Consider the following 17,593-nt stretch of genomic DNA (forward strand, 5'->3'; position numbering starts at 1 on the left):
GCACCTTTTGATGCATTTCTACCAAACTGATTACGCTGGGTTGCTTGTTTGTATAAACCGTAGCCGTCACGATAATTTAGACAATACCAGTTGGGGATATCCAGGTGGCTGTTGAGATCTAGGAAGGCTTATGGATACGGAGACGCTTTTCTCAACGGCTTGATGATCTCGATCCTCAGTACACTTCAAATTGAGCATTCGTTCATTGTTTGGCCAACCACTAGGGTTCATAGGCCGAAAATACTGTGCATCTCTGTCATTCGTTGCCTTTTTGTCTGGGTTTTGTTCGACATGGGATGCCGTTGGTACCAAAAACGCATCAGACATCAGACGCGTTAATTGCCTGCAATTTTTTGACACTCTTGGGCTTAAATTAGTTAAACAATGTTTACACAACCATGAAGTCAAATAGTTTTGTCGCTTTTTGCATACACAAGAAGACAAAACAGTGAAGAAAGCCAGTGGGGCACCTAGTCATCTCGACAAAACTACATCATACATATAGATATTATAACCAGACAAAAGTGTGCGGGAAACTTCGTGCAATGTAAACGCGCAACCCTGGTGGTGACGCAATCAGAAGAAAGCAGCTTTTTATCTTGACGCATGATTTTGGTAGACTGTTCCGTCTGAATTTGTACTGTATTCTCATCAGAGCGGTAAGAGGAAAGAAACAAAACAGATCACCTCTGAAGGCTGTTAGCCAACCGGTTCTGTTGCCGAGAATCTTCCGAACAAAGGGATAATGACTGTGCTGGGGACGAACAAGGACGCTGAAAAAGTAACCGCCTTCAAAGAAAAGAACACAGAACGAATCAACGCGGTGCTCACCAGTAATGAATGTACCACCATTTTCAAAGTTCTGTGGTGCTCTCCTCATCTTCTTTTCGAAGGAGAATTTGAATGAGATCGCAGAGATCCTTATCTTGCAGTGTACCTTTCCAAGAGCATCCATGCATTCTGCGATCTCCATAAGCAAGCTGAAATTTAAAAAAAACTGTCCATGTAGTTTCGTTACCAAGAACGCTGCTCCAGACCAACTGTAATGAACGTCTTTAAGATGTCACAGTATTTGGGGCTACCATATAAATATGACCTCTTGAAAAACAACAAGTCTATCTGAAGAACCTTCCCCGCAGCAGCGCTGTGACTGTTTCACTACAATATCTCCGCTTGATTTCAACCTCAAGAGGGACAAGATTTTTGTCCACAATAGGAGGGAGTATGGATGTGTACATCTTTGACCCTTTTTGGTAAAGTTGAAAATTTTAGGTATACGAAACAGCAGCTTAGCAAGAAAACAATGCGTGAACATCTCTCATGTCAAAATAACGGTAGACACACTAATCTGGTCAAAAATTCGATAACATTAAGGAAGTCGTTTCAAGCTATCTACGAATTGTGCCGTAGGTTGCTGAAGAAGAGGCGTTGTCTCGTGGCAGCAGAAACAGTCACAATAAGGTTAGCGACCCAGTACTAAGATGTCAGAAGCGATACTAACGGAATTATAACTTGTCTGGTTTATGTGAGACACGCTACCAGACCCGCCCACCATTATCAGTCCAAATAGGTGATACTGTATTATTCCACCTGATAGCTGTCTGTGTTGTTTCCCGATCATTTTGGTCACCAAAGTGACGCTACCCATTTGACCAGTGAAATTATTTTAACCGCCTAATACATGTTTGCCTGATAACAAGATCCAAAGAGTATTATTGTTCGTGATTTTTTGCTCTTGATAAAATTAGGGGAGCATTCATTCCAGGCACCAAACGTTTGAGAAAATGGTAGTTAAAACGACCAACCAGCTAGAAAAACAAACTCGTCCATGACAACTGTGATCTGGCTACGCACATGGGACAAGTGGACATCGGACCAAGTTTGGTACGGCCTCTGCTCCGTCAAGATTTGCGTAACCAAATGCGGGCCACGGTCTCGTGTACCTTCCGGAAATGGAACAGTGACGTCAAAACATTCCTACAGTGGGTGTCACAGTAAAACTTCTCTATTGGCTGCATTTAATGAAAGTAAATTTCTTGTGCTGTACACCGTCATCGAATTAAGCGGTTGTGGGGAACAGTCTGCATCTCTCACAATACCACACATCAGTTATGCTTCACCGCCAGCCTGCAGCAAGCTAGGTTAGAGAACCTGATATCCAGAACCTCAACCAATTTTGCGGAAGAAAATGCAAACATGTTCACGAGGCCGAAGACGATGAAGGGGGTATTCTAACCAAGTAAACCAACCGGAACGTCACTGACAGGCATGGTTTGTGAGTGGGTGATTATCTATACAGTCGGTGCTATTGACATGTTCCAGTAAATCCGTGAACGGTCCCAGAGGAACAGATTTTGAGGGAAAGCAGTGTCCTCACTAAAGAGTGTAGACATTTTGAAGAAACAGCGCTGAGTAGGTGATGCTCTGACGTTAAACAGATAAACCGTCTAATTAAAACAACCGACGTCATGTAAGTATACGATAATACACTTCATTCTGCAATTTGGACAACGCTTACAGAAGGAACAAACCTGTGGTAAGTTGATCCATGTTGACTAAATGTTCTCGGGGGTATATGTTTAGATTGTGATCAGTGACTTGGAGTTCTCAAATCAGAGATTAGAAGAAAATCGTTAATAAATGCCTGTTGCACCAAACGTTGACTCTGTTAGCACCGTTAACTATGCCCTATTTAATTAATCTGGTAGATGATCATACAGAGTCTTCTCCTGATCAAGGAGAGATCCTCGATGAGAAAAAATTTAAGTTGGCCCCTAAATAACACAACTCTGCAACGTGAAAGAGACTAGCTTTCAAGGGGACTAGGCTCAGATTTTCTAGGTAAAGAGCTTATTTCAGGTATATGTTCCAGAGGGGTCTCTTTTCCTAAGCTTACGCTCAATTTTTATTCAAACTGATGAAAGATGAACAAATCTGTATCCAAAACACAATGATTTTCTGGCTTTCTGAATTACAGCGTTAGACTTCCATATCTGTATTGGAACTCGAAAGTTCATGGGATTGAAAATTTACCCCTATAGGTAAGAATATGCATATTAGACCAACAGATATAAGAAAGAATGGCACAAAAAAGGTCTCGGTATATTTCTTAGTGAAATTCTAAGTCAAAATCTAATGAGAATTCCAGAAATCTAATTCTTTGTATGCTTATCGTGATTTATCAGCGCACATTTCATGAACCCTGGGGGAAGATTCGAGAATGGAACACTGTGTGTGGGTAGCGAGAATGCGACATGGGTTTAAACGAACAAACATTTTGTGGAGGTAGTCACGGTCATTGTGCCGGTCATCTACTTGCTGAAGTACGTATGGATTTTCTTGAGCCTTGTGAATTTACAGGGGACCACATTAGCCACTCAACCAGGGTCACTGCTCAAAATCTGTCAGATGTGACATTCCAGTTGATCGTTTTTACTCCCATGTAGACCGTAGAACTAAAAACTAGTTTTGTTTCACTAAAGCTTCCAATTTTGTACAAGTGAAGTACATGATTGCGCGAATTGAGACGGTCACGCTGACCTTGTCCTACCGGGATTCAGGTATAAGGCGATTGAATCGGAATATCAAAAAAGAGTTGGATTATTTTTTAGCTTCAGTGCATTGTCGTTCAGACTGTTGAGAAGACAAATGTTCGATTTTTTCTCTCAACATCTCACGCATCCGCAACCGCTCATTCTGTGATAAAGTTATATCAAAACCTTTCGACCTTATTCACGACTCCCGTTATCCATGTTCCTGTTTTCTCTCCTTTGGGTGGATGATGATTCTTCCACGGCGATGTAAGGTGAGAACAGACATTCGTGTGATATTCCTATACAACTACTATCCCAGTGATTTAGTCACTGTAGATGTCGTGAATGTCATGAGCTAAATTGGCTCTTTGTTTGTTATTGGAAGCATACATTACCATCAACACTAGTGCATTATCACGAAATGCAGCCGAGATTTTGCTGATACATGGTCCTAAGTGCAACCTTTCAGTCGGGACCGCGGCTTGCCAAATCAAATAAATAATCCTACCTAGATTGGCTTGACTACCCAGGCCTCAAGTCGGTATCGTTTGAATAACTCTAACCCCGAGCAGTCAGACGGTTATGTTGGATTTTATGTTGGTGATGGCTATCATTGACTTGTTTTACTGCTGAAACAAGTATTGTTATTTTTATCGAGGCGGAGCATACTATCCACAAGCTTAGTGGAAACCCTTAATTCAAGGAGGACCATAAACGAGAGATTCAGCTAGATTGACTTGAACCCTCACAAAAACCAAGCTGCTATGCAAATAAGTGTAGTTTGTAAATATTATCACTTTCACTCCTAGGAGATTTCTCGCTTGGGGGGTGTGAATCACACACACGCACGTAGGCACACGCATACATAGGCACACACACCCGAAAATATCGTTGTAGACCAGTCTGAAAACAGAAGTTTAAGGAGGAAATTTTTTCGCCACTATTAGTTCTTCCAGTGTGCGCCTCCCAAGGACATGCGAAGGATATGGAATAGCACAGAAATGTATCCTTGTCCCATTCACTTACTTGCAACGGTGCTTGGAAAAAATGACATTAAAGTGATCGGACGGAGACCTGTGCAAATCTGTAGGAAGGCGGCCTTTGTGCAGCACATTCAGTTGAAGAATTTCATGAGCGAGAGATTCAACTGGTATTCCGTTGAGCCACCCGCTAAAGTCAAACTGGCGTACAAATGAGTGCATTTCGCGAATGTGTGTTATGCATGCTTGGTAGAAGGCTGACTTGAAAATTCGTTCACTTGATAATAGGTGCTGGAGATAAAATTAACACGAACAAGTCACGTGTGCTATATAGTCTTGACTCACACACGCGTGGTATGTTGGTTGTATGTTCCGTCAACCAAACGCGCGCCTGCGTTGGCACGTATGTGCGCACTTTGCCTAAATGGTGTGCGCTGTGCTGCACGCTAGACGGAATGCTATCGATTGGTGCTGTGTGGTCCGACTGACCAATGAAATTTAGGTAAGCTGTTGATTGGACCTTGAAAACTGTCTGATTGCCGTCGATTTGATCGGCATATTTCGCTGCTTCCACCTTAACCTCGCCGTAGTTGGGACTTTCGGAATATTAGTTCTCTGAAAAGGATGTCGCAGAGACCGTTTGGATTTGGAAATCGATGGATGGACACATATTCTTGTGAGCGAGCTGCCCCGCGTACACCTGGACCTGGCGAAAAACGCTATCACCACCCAGTCATTCCGATCCAGTCGGCTGCAGTACCACACTATGCCCAGGTAATTTATTTTTAATCTGCCTAACACCCGACGCTATCACCTGTTTTGGTTTTCCATGGCGCTAACCTTCTTAACGCAGTTCCCAAAGGAACAAATGAGCTTTACCTGTTATTACCTCTACTGTATTGTCGTATCCTTGATTTCGTACCGCCATTTGCTGCAACTTCGACCCTTCTGTTATTGGCCGNAATGGGTCCCTGCAACACGAAACTGAGTGGATCCCATGTAGCCTTCTCATGCTCTTTACAAAAGAAAGCTACATGTGTGTTGTTGAAATTAATGTGGCTCTACCAATTATACTGGACGCCCGAAACCCTTTTTAAGAGAACATAGAAAATTTGGGGTGGAGATGTATTCGGAATCTGATAAGCCCAGACGAATGATTCCCTTCATCCTAGTTGGTAATCATCAGACGGTAATCATAAAAGCAAGTGAATTACACTAACCCTTTGACCCTCGACACTGACGCTGTGCTACAGTCGAGTGATACTGTAACGCTTTGTCAAAAGTTTACACAGTGATATGCATACTGATACACAAAAGGAAATTGGTTCATGAAGTGACCCCACGGTCTCTAGGGGGGGCGTTGATTATTTTCAGAGTGATTTACTTTCATCGTGATTTATGTTTAGGGACAATGCCCCGAATGATGAGTATCAATCGCTACTATGCTGTCTGTGGTAATAAAAAGGAATATCAGAATCGGAAGTACCCAGAATGTGCTCAAGAATGGGGGACAGCCAACACTTGTAACATGCTTGAAGGTGTGAAGATACTGACAACAATGTAGAGCCTTCTGTTTGTATCAAACAGCAATGCGAAGCGTTTCATCCAAGGGTGCTGGATACAGTATTGAAAATATTTGAATTCGTCACTGCCAATCACGCAGTTAATTTAAGTATAGGTCTCAGCAGCCACATAAATATTGATCGATGGGATGGTCCAGCCCACCTCCCATCACAGATTGCCTAGTAGCATCCTCTTCTGGAGGATTTTAATCTACGCATTACTCTAAAACAGTGCAGCTAGGAAGGATAGAGAAGATTGAGCTTGCTTTGGTTAATGAGGCCACATGTCGATGGAAAAACTCAGTGTTCTTTTCGTTTTCTGGCGGTTCATTCCTTTTGTCTTGAGTTTTGAAGTTCAAAAACTATCTTTTCACATTCAAGTGTTCTTTGTGTCCCACTGAAACCCTGGCCATTGTTGGCTTCCATATTCCCTATAACATCTGTTGATTCGCTGACGCACAAAAACAGTGATATTGTGAGGCTTAGATTGACTGGCGACGAAAAGAATGGCATAGCAAAATGATTCTGTTTTGATATGCCTATAAAGGGAATCGAGTACAGGCAAACCGTGGTGAATAGTGTCAGCCTTGGTCCGTTTGATCATCAGCGGGCTATCTGATTGCTTGTGCGTTCGTCCCAATGCCTCCAGAAACCTGTTGGCTTCCGCTACTGCCGATTTAAGCTGAACCCGTAACGCAGCCCAACTTCGCCTCTTGTCAGCGGCGTTGCTAGACCTCTCTTGCGTATCACTTGTGCGTATAGTATCGAAACTCGTGTTCTGTAGTGTTTGGTCTCTACCAAGTCTTCTGTGAGCTAGTAGTGTGGTAAGGGTAATTGGTCAGGCATGTGGCCCACAGAATAATAATATAACTACCTTCTAGTCCGATTGTGCAACAGTGGTGAGTAGTGGCTATGGGAGTATTGACTGCTAAGTTATTCACCCACTGCATCACCTAGTGTGAATGTAAAACTCGTGTAACGTCCAGCTGTCGATAACTGTGCTACAGAACCCGAATGCCAAAACCACTAAACTATTCCCGAGAACATCATACTTGGTAAACATGGCACTGTAACTACTCCACTTTTAAACACGCACCCCAGATCTTATCCTCGTCATTTGCATGGTTTGCGCGTTGTGGTACACGGCTTCTCTGATATTCCTTGTAATCTGTCCTGAATTGGATCGTGAATTGCTCATAGTGCCCGATCCAGCAACCTTTAGATGTCCACGCATCCGAGCTGCACACGGTTCGAGATATGTACTGGCGTACTGTCAGAAGACGAGGGAGTGTGGAATAAAGTAAAATCGTCTCCTGAATTTCGGTGGTATATGAGTTCGTTCGTCCTAAGGCAGTCCAAACTCATCGATCGGTCTGTTATCCCTGGAGAGTGTCTCTCAGAGTTCCCTCCTTGATTCCTAAAAAGGTGCTCTGATAGGATAGGTTGCTCTATTTTGACACCTATGAGACATACACGACTGATTCTTTTCTGGCAAGGTATAGGCTAAGAGCGATTAAAGGGACCCTCAGAGTAAATTGTCACTTTACTGCAGAAGCTACTTTGCCAGACATAGATTGGCTCGAGTACTTTGATAGAACAAGCCAACACTTAGGAGAACAATGCACGACAGTCACAAAGGAAATCCCAATGAACTTAAAAAGTAAAACTCTGAACCCACCGAGAGCACCATGCACAACAAACACTTTGTGTAGCCACTGGCAGTACACTGTACACGTTCATGTTGCTCTGGAACTTAACGGTAATCTAATTATATTCAGTACCCCAAGCGGCCGTTACCGTTCTGGTAGTGTTTAGGCACTGGCGTGCTAGGTTTGCAGGATCAAACAACTTGACTGTCTTCAGAAGCTGTAGTGCAGTTTTTTTGCCTTGTTCTGGTCCCGAGTCCACGTTCGTTGCCTTAAAATTTGAAATTTTCATCCAAGCTGAGGTGAGGCCTTCAAAACCGGTCATCTCACTTCTGATTTGCCGGAGTTCTATCCTAATAAATTTGACCAGGCTAGAATTCCTGTGTGTGGAATTTGATCGGGTCCGAACGCTTCTCATTATAAGCGGAAGGATCGGTTTTGTTAACTTGTATAGACAGGGTTATATTAGTGCCACAGAAATGGCTTTTCACCCAAAAATGCAAATGTCGCGCACAGAAATCCCCACTTTTGTTAAAATGACTCGAGCTCGGCTTTCTGAGAGTTTGGATAAAATCTATACATAAACCATCTGTGCTCTTTACTTCCTTTCAGTTTATTCGAATATCTCATTGAGTTCTGGAAATGCAATGTATCTGGTCATATTGGCCAGAGAAGAATAATCGGCCCGCTTTCTCCTCGGAATTTTAACGTCAGAGGAAGTCAACGGTTCCTAAACGAACACTTGATACATTGTTACTTATTTCAGTGGAGAACCGTACAACCTTGCATATTGCTTGGACTTTTTGGACGGTATTTTTAGTTTCTGATGCTTATCCTGAAATCTAACACGAGCTTTCTGTTCACTGAGATTGTTGATTTGCCTGTAATTGCCCTCGGACTGCAGCCGAAAGAGTAAGCCTTTTACTTATTTCTCACTAAGCTTTTACGCTGCCGGGCCTTCACAATCACAAGTTGTGACAGTTCAAGAAAAAATCCACTTGAGCGTCGGAGGTTTACCTTTCTCTCCGATGTTTCAGTGTTAGTCGAAACTAACACATCGTTTGACGTTTAGGTTGACTGGTTGTTTTTATAAGAGGTTTTCTGTTCTGGGGGTCAGTAAAACTGGTTTTGATCTGCTGCTTTGTATCATTTGTTCTTCTGTACGCTATGCCATAAGCTGTCAGTAGACGGGTACTCCGAATCTACTTGCGTTGCTGTCTGCCGTCAAGCAGAGGAGCACAGAATGTGTGACCTTTTTACTGGATTAGCTGACTGAGTTTTTTTATGCCCATGGTTTTGCGACTCCCGTCACTTCATGTCTCCTGATTGGCACCTTTGAATGTTTTCATAGTATAGGCACTTGGTTTGATGTCTGGCTATTTTCTTTTTGCTATTTGTCATATATGGTCATAGTTAATTAATGTAAAAGAGACGGAAATCGGAAAAGGCTTGCGTGTGAACCCAAAGACACGCGGCGAAAACAGAAATGCGAAGTCTGGTACAGAGGAGTGAACACACCACTTCTCGGTTGTTATCTAGTACTCTGCAAGCTGGGCAGACGTTGTCTCAAGTCAAACATAAAGTTGAGCTTTATAATGACGCACCACCGGTCAGAAACTACACTCATGCGATCCTTGTGGGACTCAAACAATCCACTCAATAGACACCATTGTTAAGAAGTTGTTTTTTGATTATGGCAATTCTGACTGAAGCCTGGACCCCATGTGTCATCTTTGCAATGTGGTTTCAAAGAAGGGATGGTTCGCGATTTCACGCAATAGCTAGGATCGTTTGAATGCGCCTAATCTGCCCTCTAGGGAAAATAGATCATGTAGTGCACAAATATCTCATATCTAAAACATCAAACCTACCAACGATTCTTTCCAGCTAGATACATGGGCAGCATTGTTGGCAGACTAAGCACACCAATCGGAAACACTTTAACGAGTTTGCGACGCTAGTTAAGCGCTGGTTCTCCGGCATCTATAAAACTTGGAATCTGGAACACTCAATCTCGATGGTTCAGCTAGAAAGTACCACGGTTAACACTCTTGCACATATAAGATCGATCTCCCCCTCCCCCTATTTGCTAAAACAACGAAAGTTGAATCTAGTGTTTCCTATAACCCATCGATTCATTGCAGTGGAGATTTCTGATCCATCGCTTCGTGGGCTAATTACACGAGGGCTTACTAAAGCATATCCGCATTGTTAAAGATATTATTTCATCAGTTTTGGGGATGGCAGTTCGTTTTCCTTTTTTGGTGAATGCAAGCAAATTTCATATCACTGACGGTATTTTTCAAACGCCCCCTAAGGTAACGACTCCCTACCGAGTGAATACCACAGTATCCTGACAGGTTCTCCGAATCACAGTTGACGGACATTGGCTAAGCACCTACCGCGTTGAAATCGATCAATCAGAATAGATTAACGGCTTCATGCCCTACATTGTAAACTTCACTTTTATGCTTGCTTGACGTCTGTCCGGACTATTCAAATATTTTGCAACCCATGCTGTGATACATTGTGATGAAGTTCCAGTCAGGTGATTACTGTAGCAGCATCACTGCTTCGTACGTTTAAATCCATTTGATTTGGTATGGAAATGGTTTTTCAACAGAGACGAAATAGAATCTGAGAGGGCACATAGAGGATTCAGGAGAAATGGAGGCTCCAAAGTTCCGATAATTCAGTTTTCACCTGATGTTAGAATCCCTGCACGCTCGCCCACAGATTTTTTTCTGTTTTCCTCTTATTGATCATCCTGTATCACTTATTATCCCCCAGCAGACAATGTACGGTCAGAGCGTTAGCATTGGTCAGTGAAACGCCAATCGAATGACAGTGCTACATACCGTGGAAATAACCGCGAGTGACGATAGTGTTCGTGTGTACCGATAGTCCTGTTATGGTAGGGCATTACACAATTGGACGAGTATGCGGAAGCTGTTGGTTGTAGGACTATCCCAAGTGAGCTAACACGGTTGAGTCTTCACAGAGGGTCGGACTCGAAAAAAATTCTGCTTTGCGGGCCCTTTTGCTAAGATGCACCATTACAAGATCCAGTAAATGAATAATAACCGGAGCATTCGAACGCAATCAGACGTTCCGATGAAGAACATGAACCGACAAAAACCGGAATACGGTACTACATGATCGAAATGTTCATTTTGTGAACGTGTCAACAGCTACCGCTATTTTGGACTTCCGCCTACATTTAAATTGATTTTCTGACTGCCTGTCAGGTTAGACAAAACAAACACTTGATCTAGAAGCTATTGTTCTTGTTACATCATTCGTGGATTCGGTATGCCCGCCCAGGTTTCTACACACAGCATTCATGCGACACAAAAACCTCTACATACTCCAGGCAACCGGTCGAAACGCTGAAAAAGGTGGCACTGATGCCCTTTTAATCGCTGCTTCCCTATCTTACGCATAACAGCTACATGGATATGACAACGAACAGTTAGGCGATAGCCAAGAGAGCTGACTGGGTTGAAAAGTCATCAGATAATGTTGATTTTTCAAGACTTGCTGTAAACTGAAAGCAAGTAAAACAACAGGCTGTTCATTCAGCTTCTAGTAAGTCTAACCCTGTTCTCACTACCTTGTACCGTTCACCCGGCGGTGGCTTGTACGTCATCTCTCCGTTCCTCATCACTTTATTTTTGGCTGTGCTACCTGATGGGCCTATTTCATTTTCGTCTGATTTCTTCAAACTGGTTTTAACGGACAGTCAATGATATGCAGTCTTTCAATAATAGCAGGTGACATATTACATTGCCTGTATGTTTGCCGAAATGAACCTGTGAGTCACTTTTACCATTTGGTTAAGAGTTAAGGCGCTGGAGCAGTCGTGTGGGTGTTAAATATGACGTGCTTTGTGCCGCCCCCATTGTTCTGCGATCCTTGGAACTAACCATAAAACTAGTACAAACTTTCTGCTCACTGGCATTCCTTTTAAAAATGAGCTTAATTATAATGTACCCTTCAAGGCTTATTCCTCCTCTTGATTAGATTTTCAGAACACTGATAAAGTGAAAAATAATGATGCACCTTTTACTACTTATGAGTAGCCTTCGCTCTGTGTTGTTCACCAAATCTTCAGGGGGGTGGGTGATACACCAGCAGAGATGCGCGGGGTGAAATAGGCTGATAAACACCATATTTATATGGATCAGTTTGTTCGCAAGGGTGCTGTTTATATTTCTATCGCTGAGAAATGCCCCAGTTAGATTCTTATACACAGTGTAACATGAGAATACAAGGCAGAAAATTATCAAAAGGGAGTTGGTCATCCCTTGTTTCTCATGGCACGATACATTGGTGTAGCCACCAGATTTCCAAATAGAATAGTTCAATGTGATATTGCACTATTTACGGTGTTGATGGGATCACTTTGGTAGATTACCAACACCGATTTAATCCTTTTTGAGCCCATCTTCACATTTTCGATAAAGAGAGTTCTAAAATACCAATTTACCAACGTCACCTATCTGATGAGGCTGATAAACAAGAGAATTGTATATAAAAGTTAAGAATAAGTGAAAATCAGTGATGGAATTTGCCGAGTCCAAATGACTGATTGCTTTTGTCCAACTTTCTTCTGATCAAACTGCGCTCGCTGTGTAACACATTGCAGTATATTGTCCCAGACATTTTTCCTTGGGACAATCATAAAATCCATCTGGGCGAGTCTGTAAGACGCTCGAGTAAACGCCTGATATCAGATCTAGTGGCTATTACATACTTCATGTTGTGTGTACTTCACAATATGCATCCTGTAAGATGGTGGATCCTTTCTGGTGGAGATGGAGTACGTGATCATTCCATTGGTCAATCCTACTGAACGTAAGTTCGAATCGATTTTCTCGATTTGAACGTTTCCACCGTTCCATAGGTGTTTTTTTCGTTTAACATATTGCATCTATTTAAACTCTCCTCCTTGTGTATTCCAACAAAGTACCAGGCATTAATTTCGGCCCGATGACAGAACCGGGCGAGTCAACCTAATTTTACACTACAAATTTTTTTCAAGCTCAACTTACTCGTGCAAAAATCTGATTGAACCTGAATCTTTCTACCGTAGGTTTCGGGGTTCCTCATGTAAACATGTACCGATTATCTTCCTATTCTATGCTTATCTTCTTTCCACTTTCATGACCAGTGCCAGCACCTGTCTGAAGTGAACGTTGTTTTCTGGGTAACTGGCAATCCCTAAGTCAGATATATATTTGGCTTAATTCAACCAACAGAGATGACGATAACCGTGAAGTCTTACTGAACTTTGGGCAATACAAAGGAAGTTTGTACTCACAAGCTAAGTATTACGTCCAATCGATAGCAAAGCTGGCCTACTGTGTTTAATTGCCGCTGTAGGTCACTGTTATCTGTTTCACTATCAAATCTGTCTTTCCAGATTGGAACAATGAGTGCTAGTCGTCCTTGACCATCTTATTAACGAGTCGAGGATTTCGCAAAGCTCACTTTGATCTACTACGTTGTTAGTAATATTCCAGGTCGTAAAAGCCCTGTGGTATGAAATTTAATTAGGCTTTTGTCTCCATATGAGGTAAGGCAATGTTGGTAGATGTCACAGTAAGCTATCTTCCCTGTCCGTTATTGCAGAGTCAAAGCACCACGAGAGCTCAGATCCGCACTGCAACAAAATCATAGATCGTGAATGCCTATGCCACCGTGGTAACCTGTATCCTTCTTACCTAATCCTGGAGGCCGGTGCGAAACTGGCATCTTGACAGCTCTCCTTATAACGACAATGACGACAGTAATCATTACTTGCTTTGTGAAGGGTGTTCTACCCCATGCCTAAAGAAGACAGCTGCGACCGGCCCTCTTCTTATGTATTGCCTACAATCACAGTCCGTCAGCCACAGTTCTCTCTTGGTATTTTCAGCATGGAGAAACGACCGGTATTTGGCGGCTGAATTTGCTCAGTCAGTGTTTCCTATCCGCTGTGAATCATCGGCATTAGGCGGTAGGCAGTAAGCAGTATAACTGAATAGAAATGCTCATATTCGTACTCCAAGCTTACAATGTACAAGTGACGATACCCCAGAATACTTCACTTTGAGGTCTGCTCACAGAAATCCCTCGATTCTTAAAGTTGGAACACTTGCTACCAAAATACATGTGTTCTTGCTACTGATAACCATATGCTTAGAAAGTGGAGGACCTTGACGGTCGATTATGCAGATGGGTTTGATGGGTTAGACAGGAAACCTTGAACGGGGTGCGACAAACACCCAACTTCTAGCGAGACAGAGCGTATGAACTACCGTCATCAGATGCACCATTTTTCCATGTTCCCTCAGATCCAGCTATCTGCTTCCATTGGCAATGCACAGAGCTGCATTTTTAGAGTCCCGTCGTTCACACCGACTGCTCACCAGTGAGATGTTCGGTCATTCTTTAGTTCCGACTGTTTGTGTACTACAGCTGTCGAGTGTCAACTGATGTCAAATAATCAAGTATTGAATGGCCTGTCTTCAGACATTGAAAGCAGCTGTAAGAACGAGTAACCCTATCGAAATTCTTGTATCAAATTAGCTACAGCCTCCCGGTTTCCCATCTTTCTGGCTGATCGTGAAGAGCCACGGGATCTACAAAATTGGCGATAGACTCGCTCTTGCTGGAGCAGTCTCCCTCACTTCTATTCGTCAACACAAAAGGCGACAGCATTGGACCAGAGTTTGACTCATCAGCAGTGCGCTGCTCGGCCGTTCCTGGCCCGAACTTAAAATGCGGGTTGACACCGGTCCACCGTCGCGCGCTTGACGCAACTGACTGGTCATGTCTGGACGGGTGAACAAGGTGCTATATGCGGTTCGAACGACGATGACTCACCTCCAAATAAGGTAGTGCCATTGGAACTTGTAACCTGACGGACAATTTCTTACGATTAATTGTGGGAGTAAGATTTATTTCCACATCACTCGTAGTTGAACAGGATTCCAGGCAGTAAAACAGAACTGTGCAATGCTTACACAATCATCTGCATACTGATTTGGTTTTGACTGGAGGCTCGCCTGGAACCCAGCTCAATCTCTGGTTTATGATGTCCAATAGTTTTCAGTAGTTTTCAACACCTGTGTTGCAAACACCAGTTACTGGAGTTTGTCGCACTCGCTTATCCTTTTTCATCACTCAGTCAGTTGGAAATGATGAAACCTGTTTTTCATCTTGTGAACCTCGTACACAGTAGTGTGCAGCGAGCAGATAATGAACAGCAACGTTCGCAGTACCGACTGTGACCGGAACTATCAGTTCCATCAATGGGTTTAGGATTTTTATTCGCATCACGTTGATTTTGAAGTCGTTGTGTCTGGTCAGCCTAAGGGCTAATCGTCTTAGATATTGACGTCTTTGGTGATGGAATGTACGTGCATTGTGGCTTCTCACTAAAGAATTATCCGTAAATTAAACTACCCATTGGAATTCTGCTGAAACTTAAATATTTTCATATGCGAGGATTTTTTTAAAATTCTAGCACACAAGGCTTTTCCGTAGTGCCAGAAAAAGGCTTCGAACCGTTATGGGTGTCATTCCAAAACATGTTGAAACGGTTAGTAGGTTTACCTCGTCTGTCTCTTCTTGGTCACAACCGGTGACACTCGGTTAGTTCAGATCTGTGTGAAAATCAACGTCCTGCTGCCCTACAGACTTGAGGCAAGCCATAAATGCATCTTTCTATATAAGATTGAATGTTTCATTTCTATATTCCGTAGCCAAAATCTGTGAGTTTCATCTTTAGTTTAACCGTAAATGAAGTGTGATCCCGGTTTAGTGGGGTCCCCTATCACATGTGTATAACACATCAATGATGGCTTCTGGTGGATACTAACACTTATATGCATGTGCTTGGTGTCGTTTACAAGAACTGACCGACTTTATATGATACCTTGGAGCCGTACAAACCTCAGTATCCGCGAAGTCAGTGCGTTTGATATTCTATATTCTGGGTAAAGCTGATTTCAAGTTTCGTTGCTACGGATGACTTTGAGTCACTGTTCCGGAAGCAACCAGCGATCCTCCTGGGGATTCTGTATATCCAAGGCTTCCAAAATAAATGAGTGTTGCTAGGCCTGGCGACGTACTACACAAGTGTTTTCCAAAAGCACAGCATTCATCAATGAAATGCTCTACGTTCGAGACTCGACGTTATCAAAGCCTGTTAAGCATACCATGCGGAAAAAAAGAGTGCTGAACACTTGTGTTCTTGTCTTATCCACAAGGCTAAGGGTACAAATCTCCCTGGAGATTTGTGAGATACACGTTCTCAGTACACAATTCCCAACAAGGATAAGACAGCTGTGCAGTGCTTCTTTAGATCTATGTATGGTACTTAATTTATGGTCCAACCTCACTGTCAGAGTTCCAAAATAGTCTAACCAACTGCGAAAAGAGCTGCTATTTTTTGATGCGCCTCTATCAAGGTTCTCCTGATACTTTGATGGTAGATTGGAACTACCTACTCGAGTAATGCTCGAATGTTCTATTACATAGAGGATAGATGGCATCGTCGTTGATGTCCTAGCTGAATGTCAAGCTACATAAAAATACAACGAATGGTTAGGATATCGTCAATTTCATAGCTCATAGGTTGTTATCCGTTTAACCCTTTTTACAACCTAACAGTGATCCGGTTGCAATCAAAACCAGAGAAGACAGCTAACCATAAGACTTTGAAGTGTGTGAAAACTTGTCTCCCTCGAGATAAGTTGTCCTTTAACCGCCAGGATGTGCAAAGGCGAGATTTTATGGGCACATTTTCGAAATGTTGACTTTGTCAATCCTCACTTGAATTTTCAGTCAATTCCCTTCAGAAGGATTAATAGAGTGGTATCTAGTGAAAAATAAAAATATAAAAAAATAGTGTTTGTTGAAAGAAACTTCAACGAAAGGGACAATGGCGTTAAAGACACATAGACATTTACGTGCGTATGGATGTTATTCCAACGTTTTCTTGGTGTATTCCACACCTTTACTTTAATCAGTCAAGTTATTGCTTTCGACATTCGAAACAAAGATTGGACACAAATAAAAGCAAGTTGATGGAATAGCCTATGAGCAAACAGAACCATGCCATTCAGGCGAGACTAGTATCCTGCTCATGCAGCATCATAAACCAGGATCACCAGTTCTATCCTCCTTGGTAGGGACTGACATGGAACTGTCGGAATTCTGTGCATATTTCGAGGTGCAAGACTATTTTCATGTCATCCACGTGTCCTGATCATCAATTCGGCTTTTCACCGATGATAAAACAAACGATGTTATCAGCTCTAAGAGAATGAGAAAGTAAGTAAAGCTATTAAACGCAATCTTTCGACAAATCTTTTCCATCTCACGAATTATCAATCATTCGCATTGAACGCACCCGCGCACTATCTGAAGAGGCAGAATTGTGATTATGTGATCACTGGAATTTCCCCTACGGTGTGTTATTTCGCTTGTTATCACTTCACATATTAGTCATAGTCACTCACAGTACTAACGAAGAATTTCTAGATAACATTTGTATAAAGGTCGTCGTTCAGCTACAATACATATTCAGTGCCCAACTTCCACGTCACGCGATGGAAGCACAATAGAGAGTCAGGTCGATCGAACTTCTACAGGAGCAGCTGAAACGCTGGGGCTGAGTTTAAGCCACTGAGCTTCCCGTTAGTAGGTTGGCGCCTTAACACTGGGCTAGGTTGAGTAGAATATGACCGCTAATTAGGTCAGAACGCAGGTCACTTATCGGAGCATATGCTGATTTCTATAGCAATCCCTTCAAAATACCATTCCACTGAGCGCATTTTTCCAGCCATGTACATGGCAGTGCAAAGACTGAAGTTCGAATA

At 42.6% G+C, this 17,593-nt stretch overlaps 1 protein-coding gene across 1 annotated transcript; it reads left to right on the forward strand.

The window, feature by feature from the left end:
- Positions 1–1,228: 1,228 nt before the first annotated feature.
- Positions 1,229–5,287, forward strand: T265_13157 (hypothetical protein; the record flags this gene model as incomplete). Its single annotated transcript, XM_009167464.1, has 2 exons — positions 1,229–1,461; positions 5,104–5,287. Coding segments are annotated over 2 exons (417 nt in total), but the record flags the coding sequence as incomplete, so codon positions are not given.
- Positions 5,288–17,593: the final 12,306 nt, after the last annotated feature.

Source organism: Opisthorchis viverrini, assembly GCF_000715545.1.
Source record: "Opisthorchis viverrini unplaced genomic scaffold opera_v5_41, whole genome shotgun sequence".
NCBI lineage: Eukaryota > Metazoa > Platyhelminthes > Trematoda > Opisthorchiida > Opisthorchiidae > Opisthorchis > Opisthorchis viverrini.